Source organism: Anopheles funestus, chromosome 3RL (assembly GCF_943734845.2).
Source record: "Anopheles funestus chromosome 3RL, idAnoFuneDA-416_04, whole genome shotgun sequence".
Lineage (NCBI taxonomy): Eukaryota > Metazoa > Arthropoda > Insecta > Diptera > Culicidae > Anopheles > Anopheles funestus.
In genome coordinates, this window is record NC_064599.1 from 47,380,627 (window position 1) to 47,403,368 (window position 22,742).

The 22,742-nt window shown below is 41.9% G+C and overlaps 1 protein-coding gene and 1 long non-coding RNA gene across 2 annotated transcripts in view; one reads left to right on the forward strand and one right to left on the reverse strand.

The window, feature by feature from the left end:
* Positions 1 to 1,112: 1,112 nt before the first annotated feature.
* Positions 1,113 to 7,788, reverse strand: LOC125767793 (uncharacterized). Its single transcript, XR_007418828.1, has 3 exons — positions 7,456 to 7,788; positions 3,235 to 4,929; positions 1,113 to 3,146 (listed from the first exon to the last, which is right to left on the reverse strand). It is a non-coding gene; the product is annotated as an uncharacterized LOC125767793 (long non-coding RNA).
* A 1,583-nt stretch (positions 7,789 to 9,371) lies between these two features.
* The window catches only part of LOC125769459 (uncharacterized), a 58,804-nt gene continuing 45,433 nt past the window's right edge, over positions 9,372 to 22,742 (forward strand). Inside the window, exons 1-3 of the mRNA XM_049438194.1 lie at positions 9,372 to 9,643; positions 9,699 to 9,772; positions 9,864 to 9,996. Of these exons, the coding sequence (XP_049294151.1) occupies positions 9,972 to 9,996 (25 nt within the window). The 5' untranslated portion in view covers positions 9,372 to 9,643; positions 9,699 to 9,772; positions 9,864 to 9,971. The remainder of the gene's footprint in view (positions 9,644 to 9,698; positions 9,773 to 9,863; positions 9,997 to 22,742) is intronic.

Consider the following 22,742-nt stretch of genomic DNA (forward strand, 5'->3'; position numbering starts at 1 on the left):
ATTTATCTACTTGTTACTCAATTTACGAAACATTAACGAATACCATTGCAGATGGAAAGAATAAGAAAATTGCAGCATTAACAGATCATAACCAAAATTTTAGAAATAGTCAAGAAGATCATAACGCCGAAAATCGGCATAACGCCGAAAATCGGCCGAAACAAAAATATTATAGCTGAAAAAAGAAAACGAAAAAAAACAAAAATCCGCGAAGAATCGACGAGAATAATCCCAGCCGTAAAGAAAATTATAAAAGTACGTTATCAGAAAACCGATTAGATCTAATTTTAAAAACATTAACTCAGAAATATTTAAGCACTAGAACATATAAGTATCTTTCTACTGGTTTGAACTATCCTCTTCGGTCCAGTAGCTCTTTGCAACGATATGCAACAAAAATTAATTTAAAACAGGAACAGAAGATGTAATAAATCCCATTGGTGCTCTTGTAAATACAATCGATCCTAGAGATCGCGAATGCGCTTAAAGTTTCGATGAAATGAAGATTTGCAAAATGGTAGAATATGATATGGCTTTTGATGAAATTGAATAGATACAATTAATTATGGCAAGAGGGTTTTTTTTTCAAAATTGAAACTACCCGCCTTTTAGGTTCATAAAAAATGACAAAAGAGATTATAGTCTTATAGAAAAGACTATAGGACTAGTTATTTAAACACACAATTAATGTCATAACTATTGTGAGCTTCATCGCTTCTAGGATACTGGAAAGAATTGAGAGGTCATAATCCCAAAGCAATTTATTTTAAACATCCAAAAACTGCTCAAACTATTGCACCTTTGACCATGCCACTGTCAGTTTCTCGGAGTTTATGCGTACTGTGCTATGCGAATGTGTACCAACAAAAAAGGTCATCGTGGACAGCCATGGGGTGACCGTGCTGCACAGCGTCACAGCTATAATATAAATCCACGCTCTCCACCGCCGAAACAACAGATTCTGTCGCCGTCGTTATCAGATGTGTGAACTATACACCCAGTCTTGCTCACAATAGCACAGCTCCTGACGCAGTATACACTGCACTTATCAACACACCCGTCGACGCGCTTCGAGCCATACCTTCAGCAACAAGCGCCACGTCGGTTGCCCATACTATCGGCCTTCTACACCGCGGGACCAGTTGGCGTTCCAGCGACGATTCTCACAAAGTGTGACATTGTATTAGCAAAGATTTTTAAATAATCGCTACGCTATGGCATCGTTCCGGCCTGTTGGAAGGTGTCATGATTAATCCCTATCTTGACATGGTTGAGTTCATAGCTGAGCAATCGGTCATATTCAGTTAAGCTGAGACCACATCTATCAAGAAGCCTCCGCTTTCCTCAGGGCAGCAATTCAGGGGCACTGCTGTTCATATTATTCATCAATGACTTATCGACGGTTCCTAAAAATCCGGCTTCCTAAAAATAATCATCTTCTGTATCACCCCGATGACGCAAAAATTTTTCGACAAATTTACAGATAAATTTTCGAAACTTGATTATCTTCATTTTACAACTGACCACAGCTACTGTCATCCGACCTCGTTGTTGCGCCATTTATCACTGGGCGGATTATGTGTGTCCTATGAAATTTTTAATAAAATAGGTGTTAAGTAGTTAACTAAGTATGCGTAAACTAACTCTAAGCTTGAATTTTATAGTAAACTCATACATCTATTCAAACATGTAAAGCATGTTACAAGCACGGAAGGCGGGGGCGGCCCGGTGGTGTGTGTGATAAACGGCGACGGTCCACTCGGCAGGACCGGGTTCCATTGTCATTGTAATTGAATTCTAGTAAGTAGTCAGGTAGGTTTTACAACGCACAAGTGATATTTTTAAAGTTGGGCCAGAAACACCATTTTTATTTGCAAACCGGCGCGCAAGCCAAAATTAGTTCGACATCACTGGTCTAAACCATAACCATCTACTAATACCACTAGAAGCTGCCTTATTTCGTCTAAAGAGTCAAGAAACGCAGCTACAGGGGAATCCGAATATGTTTGGCTTTGTGAGACATTTGAGCAGTATGAAGAAAATGGCTGCATAAGGAAACTTTCTCGCCAAGAAGCAGCTAAACGTAGTCCCGGAACCTTCTATTTGCCACATTTCGTGGTAGTAAATAAGAATAAGCCGGTCCCAAAATCTCGGTTGGTGTTAGAGGCAGCTGCGCGGGTTAGGGACGTCTCCTTAAACTCGCTGCTTCTTACCGCACCCGATGAGATGCCATCGTTATTCGGATTGTTGTTAAGATTTCGCGAAGGAAACATCTATATTAGTGGATTATGGGGAAATGTAGACACTAGCAGAAAGCCGGACACGTACGTTATGCAGGGCATGTCGTTTGAACATGCTCGACATCATGCGCACAGATAGTGAAAAACCGAAAGGCTGGCGAAAACAAGGAAATTTGTCTCGAACAAATCCAGCCTCATGAGGATATGAGGATCAGCGTAGGGTCTAATAAAAAATTGCCTACCAAGCGGGAAGTATTAAGTATCGTTCCCCAGGTTGCGAGCGCCCAGGTGCAATTCGCTGAAATAGCGGAATTGTAACGCGCAAAGACTTTCCGTCGCGTCTACTTAACAATCGTATCGACTAGCTGCTATCCGCAATTGACATTTACGCCCCGGCAATATCTTTCCGTGCTACAACACTACTTGACGTAGGGAGCGTCGTACTAGTTTTGGCGCCTCTGATCCGTTGCTCGTTATGTCAGCCAATGGAGGGGTCCAATGGATCTCTTCTGCAGAGAATCAAGCCGATGCTCAAAAGAAAGATTACCATTAACGCCAGCATTTGGTAAAATAGGTCAAATTTACTGCTGGATCGAGAAAATGGCTGCCCTTCGCAGCAGCCCATTTCAGACACAGATGAGGAAAAGCGTGTCACATCGACTGCAGTGAATTATCATCAGGAATCAGTAGACTCTGAAGAACTTCGCGAACTCCATTAAAGACCGTAAAACATTCACGAGAACCATTTCACGCGAAGACACAGAGCAGGCCAAATACGCTTTTCTATGCAGGGCGCAATGGGAAGGTTTACCTGACGGAATGGAAAGGAAGGAGAAATTTGGTCAAAAAGCAGCATTAAACCGTTGTTGCCCTATTTGCACGATCAGTCTTGAGATGACGCAGCCGCTTAGAGAACGCGGTGAGGCTTTCAAAGAGTGCCGATATTCCTACCTCAGAAACCACGCATCGTTAAGCTTCTTTGCGGAACTATCACGTTAGAGAACGCGGTGAGGCTTTCAAAGAGTGCCGATACTCCTACCTCAGAAACCACACATCGTTAAGCTTCTTTGCGGAATTATCACGAGAAATACCTCCATCAAGCCGACAAAGTGGTCATCGCCGTTTGGAGGTAAATCTATTGGGTAAATCGTGTACATCAGAAATGTGCTAAAGAGCGTGAAAGATTGCTGCAACAGGTCTACTCCTAAGGCAGCCCAGCCATCGGAGAAGCTGCTAGAGAAACTGATTGAAGACATCGATGAGAGGATGGAAAAAGAAGTCGCACTTAACTATCAAATAGAACGAAAATTCAACCCTCCCCAGCTTCCCATTTCGCGGGATCATGGGAATGCATGATACAGACAATAAAGAAGGCGCTACGCCACATGGCCACCGAATGGGAAACACGACACCCCTTACCGGCGACGTTACAAATCAAGACAATGATTAACTCGCGCCCGCTTACCCACATACCGCTAATCAACGAGGAAGACGAGATCCTAATACCGCTCCACTTCCTTTTTGTGAGAGATGTTGATGCTCTGCCGCCGGTAAGCTTGGATGTCTCTCCTATGTCTCCTGTGCAGGCAACAATACAAATCAGCGCTGCACAACGCCAAGTTCTTTTGGAATCGTTGGAAGAAGGATTAGTTGCCAACCCTTATCAAGCGGAACAACTGAACTAGCAAGGTAGTGCGCGTGAATATAGGCAATTTCGTGGTAATCAGGAACGATAACGCTCCCGCAGCCAATGTATAAAAGAAAAGGTGCTAGAGGCACATCCGGCTCAGACGGGCAGGTACGCGTCGTCACCGTCAAAAAAGAGAATGGAATCCTGAAGCGTCCGGCGATAAAGGTAACAGCAGTAGATGCGACGCCCAAGGAACGCCCCCGTTACGTCGACTAAGAGACCAGTAGAAGACACTTGGATGCCGAGCGAGCTTGAAGCCAAGAAGAAATCTATCGCGCCTTGTAATTGGGTGAGTAGTTTACTAACAACCAAGCCGCTGAAGTAGTCCCCAGAACCGTTCTTCTTTCTATTTTGGCGTAATTTATGGCGGTGAATAACAACTACACAAAAAGCAATAAGCTAAATACAGTCACACATAATGCTCTAAGGCAATGCTCGGAATGCACGAAAATCACAACAACTAACTCACTCCCCGCAATTACTGCCAAGATCCCGTTAAAGATTGGATGGAAATATATAGCAGGAAACGAAGTAATGCGTATACCTTTAGCTCAGTGAGGAAATCATTAGAGAACAAAAGATATACTAAAACAAATTTCCATAGCAACCATAAATGAACATAAAAAAATTATAAAAATAATTTCAACAAAAATTAAAAAAAATGCGAAACAACAAAATTACAAACAAGACTGCAGTAAAACAAATCACGTGAGAAACACTAGAAAACAAAATTAATAACAGACCATACATATACGCGGATGGATGTGTGACAAGTGAAAAATATCAATATTTATAAAAGACTTAAACAGAAATAGGAATATTTATAAAAGACTGAAACAAAAGATGGTACTACTATTTTGAAACTACGAATTTTGCCTATATAATCACAATAGCGAGCTCATAGCGATAGTATAAGCAATAGAACACATTTAGGAATATGTTACATAAGCCAATAATACTTACAGACAGCTTCGCAATAGATTCGCCAGTTGGACAATACTAAGAAACGTAAAAAAGATAAAAAATAAAAGAAATAATTTTAAAAAACATATACGACATACGAAGCAAGATAAAGGCAGAAATTGGATGGATCCCGCCCACGTACGAATTAGAGGCAATGAATCGGAGTCTCGCCAAACAGTAATAAGGTAGCGAATCAATGTACACCAAAGATTGAAAACCCAATGTTAAAATAAACCAAAGAATAGTACGAAAAAGAATCTGAAACGAAAGGAAGAAACATAAACTTTCGAACCCGAACCATGGGAAAAGGATGTAGAGATTACAGGAAAAAAAAACCAACAGAATATTAACAGGACATGATTTTTGGTTGAACTAAATAAAAATTGAAGAAACACGAACCTTTGAGAAATGTAATGCGCCAAACAAGAGACGACACATGACTAGTGTTGGGTAAAGTAGCACAATTTGGTGTGCTGTGCGCACACGAAAGCACACTTAGGCGTGCTGTGCGCACACGTTAGCACTCAACGGTGTGCTGTGCGTGGAACGATCCACGATCCAGTGTTACTGATCGGAGAAAATCAAGTTTTGATAGTGCTGACCGGGGGGGTGGACTGATTTCAAAAGTGCTGACCGGGGGGGTAGACATTTTGGGAAGCCCTTACTAATCAATCTCGAAGCTGAATTGCGATGAGCGGGGGGGGGGGGGGTGGTTTGGGGCCTTGTGACAACCGTGTGCTAGCAGTGTACTTCCGCTGTGCTAGCTCTGTGTACTGTGGTGTACTGTGTACTAGCAGTGTGCTAGCACAATAATAGGTGTGCTGTGCTGTGCGCACACCAAGCTGTGCTGTGCGCACTGTGTGCACAGCAGCACATTACCCAACACTACACATGACATTCGAATGCAACAAATATGAGGAAAACAGAACTGAGGTATCACTGGAAAGACTACACCAAAAATGGAAGGATAAATCGCAAAAAGAACTAAGAAACTTGTAAGAAAGACCGAAATTGAGTTTTAAAAGTAAGGAACACTGAAGTATGGGCAGAAAAGTAAGGAAGTAAGTATGGCACAGTGAAGTGTAGACAGACAGAAAATGACCGAAAAGGAAACATAAAAAATACCATAATAGTATGGTTCTAATGAAAGGCTGTTCCCGAGCTAGAGTGAGTAAGCTTCTGATTGTGGGCTATGCCTACTGTAAAACTTGGATTCCTTTCCATTCAAGTGATGCAAAAAAGATGTGCCCGTCAATTCATACGCTCTTTCCGAGCGTAAGCTCCGAAGAATGAAAGATAGCTGCACGAGGAAGAGGATGCAGGACGTTAAACCGATCGCGAAGCGACGGCACTTGAATCCAGCTTCCAGTTCCTTCCTGCTTCCTGAGTTTGTGTACACAAAAACCTGTAGATATGAGGACCGGCAATTGTGGCCAAATGCCCCCACGCTGTCCAAATGTCTTGAAACAGCTTGTCTTGTCTCTGCTTCGTCGTATTCTGTCGAAAGCTGTTCCAACAGGTTATCACGTTGGTACAACTTACCTGTGATTTTATTTAGCGAAAGTGTCGGCACAGGAATATCCTTTTAGAAATAGAACTGGAACAACTTGGCAAATACTATTAAACAAACGAATACACAGTCCAGGAACTGGCGCAATCCACAATTCACGAACTATTCCCGTATGAAAATGTACAGCGACCGAGTGAAAACAGCCAGACAGGTTTTTAGCCTACTACGACCTTTTTGAACATTCATTCGACACACGCCAAACTCTATCGCGATACAGCGAGTCACGCACACACTCTCATTTTAGGGTGATTCGAGCAAAATTTTCACCCCCTTTTCAAGAAATTCATCCATCGATGAACACTTTGTCAATAGGGTGTAAAATATTGTTGTTGCATCTAGAAAAAAGCATATCATTTGAATAGCAAAAAAAAATGTCTCAACCAAATCCATCAAAACAATATCAAAGTACTTTCCATAAACCGATTGATTCGACATTACAGCTACACACCAACATGTGAATGGATAATGGCATACAAACGCCAAATCGCATGTAACGAACTTTTGGCCACTTGTCAAATCATTCTATATTATGAGTCCTCATTCCGACGCTAACTTGGTCATGCCGGTCATTTCTTACCTACTAAATTTATTTTACCACCTAGCCGGATGATTGATGTGAGATGATCCAAGAGGCCCAAAGTATCTCAAATTCTGAGAACAACCTAGCCAGATAGTGAGTCCTTGCTACGGGTGGATGGTCCGGAGACGATTTGATACCCGGATCTGCTCTGTGGAACCGGCACACCATCGGGGCGCCCCCAACGCTGGTTTAGAGGAGTTTTACACATATCAGAGGAGATGAAATATGGCGGGAAATGGAAGCAGAAGCAAAGCAAAGCAGAGAAAACAAAAATAAAGAAACTGTTCGAAGTATGAAAAGAGACCGTGCTTCTTCCCTGTAAATCACAACAGAAGTAATGCCTAGTGATACAAAACATACGAAATATGAAGCACGCTAATGTTTAAGATACTATTAGAAAGAGAAAACTCACCTCGGAACATAATAAATGCACGCGCAAAATATCGTACTATGTGCATCACCAACGCAGCTTAAACTTTAGAGAACAAACAAAAGCTACATACAAGGTGGCATGTAAACCAGAATACTCGTCCATTTTGTGCATAAAAACTACGTGTAACACCGTTTAATTAGCAAATAGGCAGCAGTAGCATTCTATCAGCACTTCTATTTTATCATAACACAAAACTACACAGCACAAGGAAAGTGTTAAGAACGAACAGTACACGCGTGAAAGCATTCAGCAAAGCAATAGACGCCATTGCGCCTATTACGAGTAGCAGCTGTCAAACAACACATCGAGCATGCCCTAGGACACGCTAACGATAAGTATCGATAAGTCAGATATTGTAACTAAAACTATGGTATAGAGATAGTCCCCAAAATACACTACTATACCGAACTCTAAAAATGCAGAACAATTGGCATTTGTATAGAATAATTAATAATTATAGAATCAACCTCCTTCTTTGTTCCTAATGATTTCCGCTTATTACACGAACGAACAGTACACGCGTGAAAGCATTCAGCAAAGCAATAGACGCCATTGCGCCTATTACGAGTAGCAGCTGTCAAACAACACATCGAGCATGCCCTAGGACAAGCTAACGATAAGTATCGATAAGTCAGATATTGTAACTAAAACTATGGTATAGAGATAGTCCCCAAAATACACTACTATACCGAACTCTAAAAATGCAGAACAATTTGCATTTGTATAGAATAATTAATAATTATAGAATCAACCTCCTTCTTTGTTCCTAATGATTTCCGCTTATTAGGTGATTTTTAAACGAAAACATTAACCAAAATTATTAAACAATTAATTTGTTTGAATGAGAAAATATTGTTAAGGAATTTTAACTTTAAAGTTTTGCTGAGAATGTTGCCTATGATTGCAACAATGGAGAAACAACTACAAAGCACAGCGATTTCTTTTACTGATCAGGTGGAGTCAAACCTTTCGGAGATCCAAACCAAGACCGAGTTTCCTGGAAACGGATTGGCGTCCTGACCATGTCTTCACGACGTGCTCGACCATGAGCAGACCAAGAAGAAGAAGAATGGTTGAATCATTTCTAAGAGGGTGTTACTTGTTCCGACGCAATGCTCAAAATGTATTCGTTTTGCTCAAAATGTATTCGTTTTGCTCAAAATGTATGGGAGTATGGGAAATTGCACTATAGAGAAGCATACATAGGTTAACGCACTCCGACGCAACGTCGGAACAGAAAAATCGTTTTTCATTTTGTGTCGAAGCAGAACAATATTTGGCTAAAGTCTGAAACACGACCCCCCCCACTCACGGGCACTCATTTGAGTGACTTTTATTCGTGCAGGGTGGTTCGAAATCAGTTGCGTGTTTTTTAATTATGTTTCGAGACACATACACCTGAGGGCATGGCCGTCGAAGAAGAAAATGTAGCAATTGGTGCCATCTATCGACCACAGGTCAAAGATTGGCGATCCGTTGGAGCTTTCGCGAATAGCTCCGGCCACAGACATGGTAGCGATTAGTGGTGCATGGACGAAATGTAGCCACAAGTGCCATCTAGCCATGGCCAGAAGAAAGTGTGGCGATATCTTGGATACCGGCGGAGCTATGGGGCAAAGTTGGGCCAAAAATGAGGAAAATTTTACGGTTTCACAAACAGCGTATGGAACTTGGTTCCTCGATGAATAAATCATTTTTCACTATGCGAAAACCTCCTTACAATTTAATAGTAATTGTAAAAAAAATCAAATTCAGGCCACATTGCATAGTCTCCGAACCACCCTGTACGAAAAATTGACACGCAGATGAGCGACCGTGAGTGGGGGGGGGTCGTGTTTCAGACTTTAGCCCAATATTTTTATTTTCACCTCTATTTATAAACTTGAGCACCCCTGCACCTCAACCACTGTAAACGTCAACTTAATGAAACCGATCGTTTATCGGTTTATAGTGCCTCGCGTAGTGCTTGTACAAACACAACTAGCCATATCAACATACCTTCTCGTTCTGTCTTATGAACAATTAAACCTGCCAAAGCGAGAATGCATGTTTGGTTTGGCTGGTTGGGCAAATTCCCTCCTCGGCATCCGCATGACAGAATGTCATAAAAACATAAAAAAAAAAGTTTACGAAAGATAGCATGTGCTTTCGTGGTCTGCGGCTATAGGTAAGATGCAAATTTTATTTTTCGGACACGTAATAACTCCCTTTGCCGTTTTTAGCTTTAGCACATGCGTCAACTGATCTTCTCCTGAATGGGTTTCTAGTATCCACGCGATTGGCCATCGGGTTGTTGGTAAGGCCTTATCTAAAACAATAACTAATCTACCGGTAAATCGGTCGTTGGTTCGGTGGCGTCTCATGTTGTATTTCTGCATTTCCTGCAGGTACCTAATGCTTCCAGAATCGTTGCACTATCAGCTGGCACCTTTGCTGCTTGTCGAGAGTGTACGCCTTCAATCCAGTTTAGTCGAGAACAGGAGCTGCGTGTATGGATGTTCCGAACAAAAATGGGCTTGGGTGAGTGCTGCCAAATCATTCGGGTCGTCGGACATGGGGAACAAGGGACGCAAGTTCATTGCCGCTTCTATTTGTTGATGGTACAGTATCCTTCGTACCACAGCATTGAGCTGTCTAGATGGCGGCAGGGATGTTGTTTGGCCGTCTTCACAGCTGTTTCCCACAATCTGCCAAAGCGTAGAGCCTTTGGATGGACAAAGTACCAAGTAATATCCCTATTAGAACAATCGATTGCTATGATGTTTTGCTGTTGTTCGTTCATTCGGTATTCGGCATTTGGGACCGAAATTCCACAACTTGCTCTACAGGAAGTCTGTCGCTGGCATGCCACGTGATAACAAACCTGCAGGATTGGATGCGCCGTATACATGTTTCCGCTGTCGCGCGTGTAGTGTTGCACTTCGGATACTCGATTTACAACGAAAGTTGTCCAGGTACTAGTTGCTGCGCGGATCCACTTTATGGTGACGCCAGAATTGGACCACAAGAATTATTCTGCTTCCTGTAAGCCTATCGCCTTCTTGAGTTGGTTGTGGAGATGAGCACCTAACACTACTGCACAAAGTTCGAGCCGAGGAGGTGTGACACGCTTAAGTGGTGCTACCCGTGATTTGGAAGACAGTAACGTAATGCAAAGCTGTCGTTCATCATTTTCGCAACGCACATAAATGCAGGATCCGTAAGCTGGTGGTTTCGGATGCATCGCAAAATGTATGTAGCTGCATGCTTTCCATTTCTTGAAGATCGACTCAGGAACAGGATTCCTGGAGCAAGCCTTCGCTAAGCATAATTCCTTCATCATTATCTTAGCTCGTACGACAATCGGTGGAATCAAACCAAGCGAATCGAACATGATTGGAAGGTTCTCAAAAAAAAGGAACAGAACGGAACTTGGCTCTTTTGGAAAATTAACGAAACGGAGCTAGCAGGTTTGCTGGACTACTATCATGAAAAAAAATTGTCGACAGAAAGGGGAAGGAATGTGGAGGGGAATAGGGGAGTCGATCGAGACAAACATTTTGCAGGAAGTTTCGTGATGGTGACAATGATGGCAGAAGGAACAATTATTCATTAATGTTTAGCGCGTAAAGATTACCCAGACATTGCTGGTGCTCTCGTGATCCAATGGTCCTGCGGTGAATACGGCGACGATTAACAACAACCCCAAATGAACGAAATCGGTCTGTTTCGTAAGAAATTGGAGAATTGGAGAATTGGTCCTTTTAGATCAAGCTCGGGAGTAAATGATTCATTTCTGAATTTTTGATGAACTTCCACCAAAAGTGTTCGGATCGTCTCTCTGGTTTTAGTCGCGGGTGGTTTTAGATCATGTACACTTTATTATGCGTGTAGTCGCTCCGAGGATCTCCTACGTTGTGACGAGTTCTCACCGATTTGTCCGCTAGCAGAGCTACGCACCTATGCTACCCAATTAACAAATTCACTTTTATGATTATAATCCCAACATAGCGGCCATCTAAATTTATAAAATTTACTAGATTATTCGCTTCTAACCTAACTAATATTCCTTTCAAAAGGTAACAAGCACACCTTAGAAAACTGGCCATTTGAAAACGCTAGATCGGGGTTTCAACAACACTCAATGAAGCTCAGCGTGGCAGTTGGACCTCCATGTAGCGACATCAGGTGACACGCTTCGGCAATCACTCTCGTAAAAATTCCCTTCGATGGCAATATCCAAGGATGCTTGATGTTGTAACCAGCAGCTGCAAGCTCTAAGCGGCCACCAACACGCAGTAATCTATCGCTAGCCGAATATGACCGTAGCTTGTGAATCTTAGATCTTGATGGAACCGATTTGTGTCTAGAAAGCTCCCTAATTTCCTCGTTGAAGTGTTCTTGGAGGACCACTCCTATCAATCTTCTCCTTGCCTCATCTAGTTTACTCAAACTGATCGGCCTGATACGTCTTGATGTGTCTTTCTTTCCTTTGATGAACCTTAGACAAAGGGCTGTCACTCTTGTCGTGACTTCCACCCATCTCTTTCTCTGTCCTGACCATTTTCAGCAAGACAAATTCAAATTTTAGAATCTTTCCTTTTTTTCCTTTTTTTTTATTTTATTTACGACACGATCCGTCCACTTACACGTCCGTCCAAAAACTGACTGTCCTTTCGCTAAACTCACTCATCGTCGCTCGATCCTCTCTCCTGAAGGATCTTTTTTCGTTTTCTCACTCAGGATTTCCAGATCCTCTCTTGTGCAGCTTCTCTCACGTGTTGACAGCTAATCCTCTCGCCCATGATGAATTTTCAATTTTTTTCTCTTTCTTACTCTCCAGATTTCTAAATTTCTCTATCATATTTTATTCTATTCTCTACATTCACCCCTGCCCCTACTCTACTGAAAAATTTGATATAGGAACATATCCTTTAGCTTTTCCGGTTTCCTGACCACCCTTTTTGGTCTGTTTTCCGTAATACCGTCCCGCCTATCTTCGGAATGTTCTTCTGATTCTTGTTCGGAATCCTTTGGTGCTTCGGACCCAGAAGTTTCTGTCAGCTTTGTACTTGTATCCGAAGGAACTTGCTCTCGTTCTAACGCTTTCTTACAATCAACCACATTACGTGTATATTGTACTCCTCGCTCGTTCCGAACAACTACTTTCGCTCCTTGTCGACTTAATATAGTGTACTGATCCGTGGAAAAGTTTCCATCTGTTTTATGTTTTTTTGGAAATGAAAGGAAAACCTTATCTCCTACGGCTATATCGGATTCTTTTGCTCCTCGACGCGAGTCTGCGTATGTTTTGCTTACTAATTTACTAAATGTATCCTGCTCGCGCACGTCTGACCTGTCCATCTCGTTTGCCAACTTAGTTTCCCACAGACTAGGAAAGAATCCACGATAACGCCATCCTACTAAAAGTTCAAAAGGAGTTATGTTAAGTCTGGAGTGTGGCTTCATTGTGTTATGCATATGTACGTAAGCTTTTAGAGGCTCCCTCCAATTTCTTTTTTCTTGCTTGGCACCGGCTAGCGCTTTTATAATGCCCTGGTTTTGTCTTTCGACGGCTCCATTGGACTGTGGATTCAGTGGGATCGATTTGTTAATTTTTACGCCTTTTTCCTCCCAGTACGTGATAAATTCAGCACTTTGGAAGGGTGGACCGTTATCACTCTGTATTGTTAGTGGTAATCCCCATGTATAGAATATTCTATTTAGCGCCAAGGTAGTACTCTTTGCGTCTAGACAATTCATCTCGGTCACAACTAAATACCGTGAGTATGTATCCACTACTATCAAAAACTCTCCTGTTCCACAACCTGGTAACGATAAAAAATCTATCTGGAGTACCTGCCATGGTCCTTCAGGAAGTTTACGATTAATCAGAGGCACCGGTGGGTTTTTTTTAGAAATTGTTAAACAGGTTGTACATTTTTTAACGAAGCTCTCCACTTCCTTGCTCATGTTAGGCCACCAAAAATACTCCCTCATAATGCGTTTCATAGCAGAAATCCCAATATGACCTTCATGAGCCTTCTCCAAGATTTTCATTCGTAATTCAGCAGGTGGGATAATTTTATCCTCCTTGAATACCATTGATCCTAACAATCGAATCGATGTAGACTCTGCCTCATATCTTCTAAGATTTTCTGGCCAAAATCCGGACTTAATGGCAATTCTTACGGTAGTAAGTTCCTCGTCATTTTCTGATGCTTGTTCGATATCTCTCCATGACACGCTCAAGAGTCCCTCATCCAGAGTATAAAGAAGGTGCTTATCATTATCCTCATCGAAAGGATCGTCTTCCTGAGTCTGGGCCAACAACCGCGATAGAGCGTCTGCTACGTTCAAATGACCCGGAATGCGCTTCACAGAGAAGTCATAGGACTGCAATCTTAATGCCCAAGCTTCAGCTCTTGTAATTGCCCGCTTGCTTTGTCGATAACCCTCACCATATATAAATTCGTTAGCTTCGGAATCCGTACGGATGACGAACAACTTACTTGTCAAATAAAAAGCAAATCGTTCTACTCCCCATACGATCGCCAGTGCCTCCCTCTGGGTTTGAGGGTATTTTTGCTCCGTTCGGGATAGCGCTTTTGAAGCGCAAGCAATTATACGTGGCTTTCCGTCCGTACTAAACTGAACCAAAACGGCTCCTAGGCCCACAGGAGATGCGTCTACATAAAGCTCGGTCTCGTCCTTGTAGTTGAAATAGCCTAATCTAGCAATTGGTCGTAAAGCCTCGTATTTAAGAAAGTTAAACTCCTTTTCCTCCAAATCTGACCAGTAAAAGGATTCAGATTTAGCTAGCTCGCGTAAGTGTTTTGTTTTGTCAGCCCGCATGTAAATAAATCTTTCTGAGAAATTAATGAAACCTAAAAAACTTTTCACTTCTTGTACGGACTCCGGACGACGAAAGTTATGAATTGCTTTCAATTTATCCTCTTCAACACAAAGACCCTTGTCTGACATAAGGAAGCCTACGAACTTAACTTTTTTCTTGCCAAAAATGCATTTGTTTGTATTAATACGCACGTTATGCGTTTTTAGCTGGTAAAGAACCGCTTTCAAATTTTTATCATGTGCTTCTTTCGTAGTACCGTGCACCAATATATCGTCTAAATAACATATCTGACCTTGGCATCCTGACAATATCTTTGTTTGTAATATTTCCTGGAATATGTCTGGAGCATTGCACAGTCCGAATGGGAGTCTTTTAAAACGATATGTAGCATTCCCTGCAAAAAAAATAGTCAAGTGCCGCGATTGTTCCGCAATTTCCACGTGGAAAAATGCGCTGGTTAGGTCGATAGTGGAAAACCATTTGGCACCATGAAGATCAGCGAGAATTTCCTCTAAAATTGGCATCCTAAATGGAGTACGTATGATGCACTTGTTAGGGCCTCTCAAATCTACTACCAGCCGGATATCGTCTTTGCCTTTTGGGACGACTAGCAAGGAAGAGCAAAAAGACCTATCCATTGAATCCGTGACAATCTCTATGATGCCTGTAGCTAGAAGGTCTTGAAGTCGCCGTTGAGTTTCCTCTCGGAACGGCAGAGGAATATTCGTAAAGATCCTACGAGATGGTGGTTTAGTAGTGTCATATGATAAGATTACTGGAGGGACATTAAATTTAGGAAATTCGTCTGTCGCTGTCACAGCGAGAATTTCACCAGGAAATCTAATAGGATAATTTACATTGTCGACATCGCAATTGACGTTCACGGCAAGCCCTAACTGTAAAACGCTGTATCGGAGAGCTGTATCTCTTCCAAGGAGTGGTTTAGCACCTTTTATAACGTAAAATTTTTCGTAAAAAAGCGGTCTGTAATCGGAAATGAATAACTCTGCCACAAAGGTTCCTGTCACTTTGATCTCGCCCGGACTGGCGTATGCACGAAGCGGTTTATCTGTACCACTTGAAATACAGTAGAGTTGCTTCCTTGAAGTTTCGTCGTTCCGCAATTTATCGAATGTATCCTGATCCACCGTATTCACTTCCGCGCCGGAATCTATCAAAAATATCACGGATGTAGTGCCTGCAATACGGCCGAGGATACATCCTTCCTTGACTTCCAAATCGTGTAACCTATTAACGGCCAAAGGAGTCTGTTCGTCAACCTAAAATTAATAATCAAAGATATTAATTACCAATCACGAGTTCGAAGTATTCCGAGTAATCAATAGTGACATAGCTTCTACTTCCATTTACAACTTAGAATTAATTATTTAGTTTCCTTGTATATTTCAGAATATTGGCGAATTCAAAATACCATGAAATACAATGTAATGGCCAGATCAAGTTGAACAATCACTTACGACGTTCATTTCGTCCTTTTCATCCTCTTCCTTTGTAACCGTTGCGATTTTCTTTGACGTTGCCGCTTTGACGTTGTCATCGTCTCGGCCGATCCGTCGTTTTTGTGTACCAGGAGTCGGTATTTGTTGGCAAGCTCGTTCGATATGTCCCGTTTTCTTGCAGTTTCGGCAGACCTTACTTACTGCATAACACTTTGACGGTGCATGAAATCGGCTGGTACACCTCCAACAAGGATTAGAGCTATTTTCGACTCTCATGCCGCTTTGCCCATAATTGCTGCCTGGACCTCCAAAGTTTCTCCAGTTTGAACGACCTTGATAACCGAAACTTCGTCCTCGCATTCCTGCAGAAAAACCAGGCCCGATTCTTTCGCGTGTAACCGCAGCTACTGTAACTTCCGTTGCTGGTTGATGCGTCTTTTTGAAGATTTCTTCATTGGTTTTATCCACCTCGTACCCCCGAATCTTTGCCACCAACGCCGCAAGAGTACCTCCTTTGCGCAGAATTTTGCGGCCAGCCTCGCGGACTTTGATGTTGAGGGCGTGTAATTGTATGACTTCTGTCACACTTTCTGTGAGTTTATTCTCGTCGAAATCGCACAGTTTAGCTGTTGCTATCACTCTCTTCAGATATTTTAAGTCTGATTCTTCCGTATCTAAGTAAGTGATCTGAATTTTTGCCGTTGTATTAGACGGTATTCTCGGGACCCAAAGAAACCTTTCAAACGTTGCATTGCGTTTGAGTACGGAGCGATTGATACATCTGGAGATGATTGTTTTGGTGTTTCTTCGAGAACTTCTAAGAGTTTTGGTCCTGCCTTCACTTTAAAGACATTGTTTTTGGTGAATTCGTCTGTAATCCCGGCAAGGTCCATGGATGCCTCTAACAATTCCTTCCAATCTTCGAAAGATTTTCGATCGATTTCCTCCATTTTATCATTTGGTTTACAAACTGGGATGTTAATTGAAACCGCTGATAACGAATTCATGGATGTAGCTAGGATAGAATTATCTCGACCCTGTATATCGATTGCTGTCGAATGCATCGGTGCTGGATCAAAAATTTCTTCAAACGGCTTGATCGCACGACTTTGCTTCCCATTACTCCTCATTTTCTTCAGCCTAGCGGCCAGCAAGGTATTACGTTTCCTTTCTGCCTCAAGAGCCTTCCATAATTTGATCACTTTCTTAGGCTTCCTGAAAAAAAACATTAATTAACATACGGAATAATAAATCATTTGTTCAAGACTTTAATCGATCAAGCGTATAGTCATCCCAGAGGAGTGTCTATATCTGTACTTTTTCTTACATGTAGCCCTCCCAGAGGCGTCCATGTATTAGATTTACTAATATTTAGCCCTCCCAGAGGCGTTTCTTTTTCTTTTATGTAGCCCTCCCAGAGGCGTGCATATATCTGTATTTTTCTTACATGTAGCCCTCCCAGAGGCGTCCATGTATTAGATTTACTAATATTTAGCCCTCCCAGAGGTGTTTCTTTTTCTTTTATGTAGCCCTCCCAGAGGCGTGCATATATCTGTATTTTTCTTACATGTAGCCCTCCCAGAGGCGTCCATGTATTAGATTTACTAATATTTAGCCCTCCCAGAGGCGTTTCTTTTCTTTTATGTAGCCCTCCCAGAGGCGTGCATACATATATCTGTATTTTTCTTACATGTAGCCCTCCCAGAGGCGTCCATGTATTAGATTTACTAATATTTAGCCCTCCCAGAGGCGTTTCTTTTCTTTTATGTAGCCCTCCCAGAGGCGTGCATATATACGTATTTTTCTTACATGTAGCCCTCCCAGAGGCGTCCATGTATTAGATTTACTAATATTTAGCCCTCCCAGAGGCGTTTCTTTTCTTTTATGTAGCCCTCCCAGAGGCGTGCATATATACGTATTTTTCTTACATGTAGCCCTCCCAGAGGCGTCCATGTATTAGATTTACTAATATTTAGCCCTCCCAGAGGCGTCAATATAATGGATTTCCCATGTAGCCCACCCAGAGGCGTCCATGTATTACATTTAGTACGAAATGTAGTCCTCCCAGAGGCGTTCATAAACTGTACAGCTTTTCTAATTTACTCACTTCACCATTCAATATTCTTCTCTACATATATTTTTGCATGTCGTTTTTTTGTTTACTATTATTTTCGTTTAATTTGTGTCTTCAGATAGATATTCACGCTTTTTACTAGGTTTTTCAATTTTTTAAGGCTCCCGAGCCACACAAAATACTTAATAAATGCTTCAGAATAATTCTTAAAAGAATCGCGCCTTATTGGTTCACGAACGAACGCGTTGGATCCAAGATTGGCAGACAAAGCATTTCATTGTTCTTAAAATCGCACTCGGCGGCCATACTAGTTCGCTGAGTAAAGCATCCGATTCGGCCTATAAAGAAACTGTGTAAGTGCGCCGGATATCTGGTGACAATCCGAGCCACTTTGCGGTCACAAATCACGTGAAATGAAACCCACTGTGTAAATAATTCTAGCATTCAAAATCACTACGAAACAAATTTCACTTTCCTTCGTCATTCAAACATTTCTGGTATGCGTGCATCCGCGCTCGCGTATGCGATCTTCCAATTAATTCACTTGCAAATTAGCACCTTTCTCAGACCGAACAATCATCAAGGCACTTTATACTTACAATTTGGGAGCATGGTTTGCGCCATTGTCGTGACTTCCACCCATCTCTTTATCTGTCCTGACCATTTTCAGCAAGACAAATTCAAATTTTAGAATCTTTCCTTTTTTTCCTTTTTTTTTTATTTTATTTACGACACGATCCGTCCACTTACACGTCCGTCCAAAAACTGACTGTCCTTTCGCTAAACTCACTCATCGTCGCTCGATCCTCTCTCCTGAAGGATCTTTTTTCGTTTTCTCACTCAGGATTTCCAGATCCTCTCTTGTGCAGCTTCTCTCACGTGTTGACAGCTAATCCTCTCGCCCATGATGAATTTTCATTTTTTTTCTCTTTCTTACTCTCCAGATTTCTAAATTTCTCTATCATATTTTATTCTATTCTCTACATTCACCCCTGCCCCTACTCTACTGAAAAATTTGATATAGGAACATATCCTTTAGCTTTTCCGGTTTCCTGACCACCCTTTTTGGTCTGTTTTCCGTAATACCGTCCCGCCTATCTTCGGAATGTTCTTCTGATTCTTGTTCGGAATCCTTTGGTGCTTCGGACCCAGAAGTTTCTGTCAGCTTTGTACTTGTATCCGAAGGAACTTGCTCTCGTTCTAACGCTTTCTTACAATCAACCACATTACGTGTATATTGTACTCCTCGCTCGTTCCGAACAACTACTTTCGCTCCTTGTCGACTTAATATAGTGTACTGATCCGTGGAAAAGTTTCCATCTGTTTTATGTTTTTTTGGAAATGAAAGGAAAACCTTATCTCCTACGGCTATATCGGATTCTTTTGCTCCTCGACGCGAGTCTGCGTATGTTTTGCTTACTAATTTACTAAATGTATCCTGCTCGCGCACGTCTGACCTGTCCATCTCGTTTGCCAACTTAGTTTCCCACAGACTAGGAAAGAATCCACGATAACGCCATCCTACTAAAAGTTCAAAAGGAGTTATGTTAAGTCTGGAGTGTGGCTTCATTGTGTTATGCATATGTACGTAAGCTTTTAGAGACTCCCTCCAATTTCTTTTTTCTTGCTTGGCACCGGCTAGCGCTTTTATAATGCCCTGGTTTTGTCTTTCGACGGCTCCATTGGACTGTGGATTCAGTGGGATCGATTTGTTAATTTTTACGCCTTTTTCCTCCCAGTACGTGATAAATTCAGCACTTTGGAAGGGTGGACCGTTATCACTCTGTATTGTTAGTGGTAATCCCCATGTATAGAATATTCTATTTAGCGCCAAGGTAGTACTCTTTGCGTCTAGACAATTCATCTCGGTCACAACTAAATACCGTGAGTATGTATCCACTACTATCAAAAACTCTCCTGTTCCACAACCTGGTAACGATAAAAAATCTATCTGGAGTACCTGCCATGGTCCTTCAGGAAGTTTACGATTGATCAGAGGCACCGGTGGGTTTTTTTTAGAAATTGCTAAACAGGTTGTACATTTTTTAACGAAGCTCTCCACTTCCTTGCTCATGTTAGGCCACCAAAAATACTCCCTCATAATGCGTTTCATAGCAGAAATCCCAATATGACCTTCATGAGCCTTCTCCAAGATTTTCATTCGTAATTCAGCAGGTGGGATAATTTTATCCTCCTTGAATACCATTGATCCTAACAATCGAATCGATGTAGACTCTGCCTCATATCTTCTAAGATTTTCTGGCCAAAATCCGGACTTAATGGCAATTCTTACGGTAGTAAGTTCCTCGTCATTTTCTGATGCTTGTTCGATATCTCTCCATGACACGCTCAAGAGTCCCTCATCCAGAGTATAAAGAAGGTGCTTATCATTATCCTCATCGAAAGGATCGTCTTCCTGAGTCTGGGCCAACAACCGCGATAGAGCGTCTGCTACGTTCAAATGACCCGGAATGCGCTTCACAGAGAAGTCATAGGACTGCAATCTTAATGCCCAAGCTTCAGCTCTTGTAATTGCCCGCTTGCTTTGTCGATAACCCTCACCATATATAAATTCGTTAGCTTCGGAATCCGTACGGATGACGAACAACTTACTTGTCAAATAAAAAGCAAATCGTTCTACTCCCCATACGATCGCCAGTGCCTCCCTCTGGGTTTGAGGGTATTTTTGCTCCGTTCGGGATAGCGCTTTTGAAGCGCAAGCAATTATACGTGGCTTTCCGTCCGTACTAAACTGAACCAAAACGGCTCCTAGGCCCACAGGAGATGCGTCTACATAAAGCTCGGTCTCGTCCTTGTAGTTGAAATAGCCTAATCTAGCAATTGGTCGTAAAGCCTCGTATTTAAGAAAGTTAAACTCCTTTTCCTCCAAATCTGACCAGTAAAAGGATTCAGATTTAGCTAGCTCGCGTAAGTGTTTTGTTTTGTCAGCCCGCATGTAAATAAATCTTTCTGAGAAATTAATGAAACCTAAAAAACTTTTCACTTCTTGTACGGACTCCGGACGACGAAAGTTATGAATTGCTTTCAATTTATCCTCTTCAACACAAAGACCCTTGTCTGACATAAGGAAGCCTACGAACTTAACTTTTTTCTTGCCAAAAATGCATTTGTTTGTATTAATACGCACGTTATGCGTTTTTAGCTGGTAAAGAACCGCTTTCAAATTTTTATCATGTGCTTCTTTCGTAGTACCGTGCACCAATATATCGTCTAAATAACATATCTGACCTTGGCATCCTGACAATATCTTTGTTTGTAATATTTCCTGGAATATGTCTGGAGCATTGCACAGTCCGAATGGGAGTCTTTTAAAACGATATGTAGCATTCCCTGCAAAAAAAATAGTCAAGTGCCGCGATTGTTCCGCAATTTCCACGTGGAAAAATGCGCTGGTTAGGTCGATAGTGGAAAACCATTTGGCACCATGAAGATCAGCGAGAATTTCCTCTAAAATTGGCATCCTAAATGGAGTACGTATGATGCACTTGTTAGGGCCTCTCAAATCTACTACCAGCCGGATATCGTCTTTGCCTTTTGGGACGACTAGCAAGGAAGAGCAAAAAGACCTATCCATTGAATCCGTGACAATCTCTATGATGCCTGTAGCTAGAAGGTCTTGAAGTCGCCGTTGAGTTTCCTCTCGGAACGGCAGAGGAATATTCGTAAAGATCCTACGAGATGGTGGTTTAGTAGTGTCATATGATAAGATTACTGGAGGGACATTAAATTTAGGAAATTCGTCTGTCGCTGTCACAGCGAGAATTTCACCAGGAAATCTAATAGGATAATTTACATTGTCGACATCGCAATTGACGTTCACGGCAAGCCCTAACTGTAAAACGCTGTATCGGAGAGCTGTATCTCTTCCAAGGAGTGGTTTAGCACCTTTTATAACGTAAAATTTTTCGTAAAAAAGCGGTCTGTAATCGGAAATGAATAACTCTGCCACAAAGGTTCCTGTCACTTTGATCTCGCCCGGACTGGCGTATGCACGAAGCGGTTTATCTGTACCACTTGAAATACAGTAGAGTTGCTTCCTTGAAGTTTCGTCGTTCCGCAATTTATCGAATGTATCCTGATCCACCGTATTCACTTCCGCGCCGGAATCTATCAAAAATATCACGGATGTAGTGCCTGCAATACGGCCGAGGATACATCCTTCCTTGACTTCCAAATCGTGTAACCTATTAACGGCCAAAGGAGTCTGTTCGTCAACCTAAAATTAATAATCAAAGATATTAATTACCAATCACGAGTTCGAAGTATTCCGAGTAATCAATAGTGACATAGCTTCTACTTCCATTTACAACTTAGAATTAATTATTTAGTTTCCTTGTATATTTCAGAATATTGGCGAATTCAAAATACCATGAAATACAATGTAATGGCCAGATCAAGTTGAACAATCACTTACGACGTTCATTTCGTCCTTTTCATCCTCTTCCTTTGTAACCGTTGCGATTTTCTTTGACGTTGCCGCTTTGACGTTGTCATCGTCTCGGCCGATCCGTCGTTTTTGTGTACCAGGAGTCGGTATTTGTTGGCAAGCTCGTTCGATATGTCCCGTTTTCTTGCAGTTTCGGCAGACCTTACTTACTGCATAACACTTTGACGGTGCATGAAATCGGCTGGTACACCTCCAACAAGGATTAGAGCTATTTTCGACTCTCATGCCGCTTTGCCCATAATTGCTGCCTGGACCTCCAAAGTTTCTCCAGTTTGAACGACCTTGATAACCGAAACTTCGTCCTCGCATTCCTGCAGAAAAACCAGGCCCGATTCTTTCGCGTGTAACCGCAGCTACTGTAACTTCCGTTGCTGGTTGATGCGTCTTTTTGAAGATTTCTTCATTGGTTTTATCCACCTCGTACCCCCG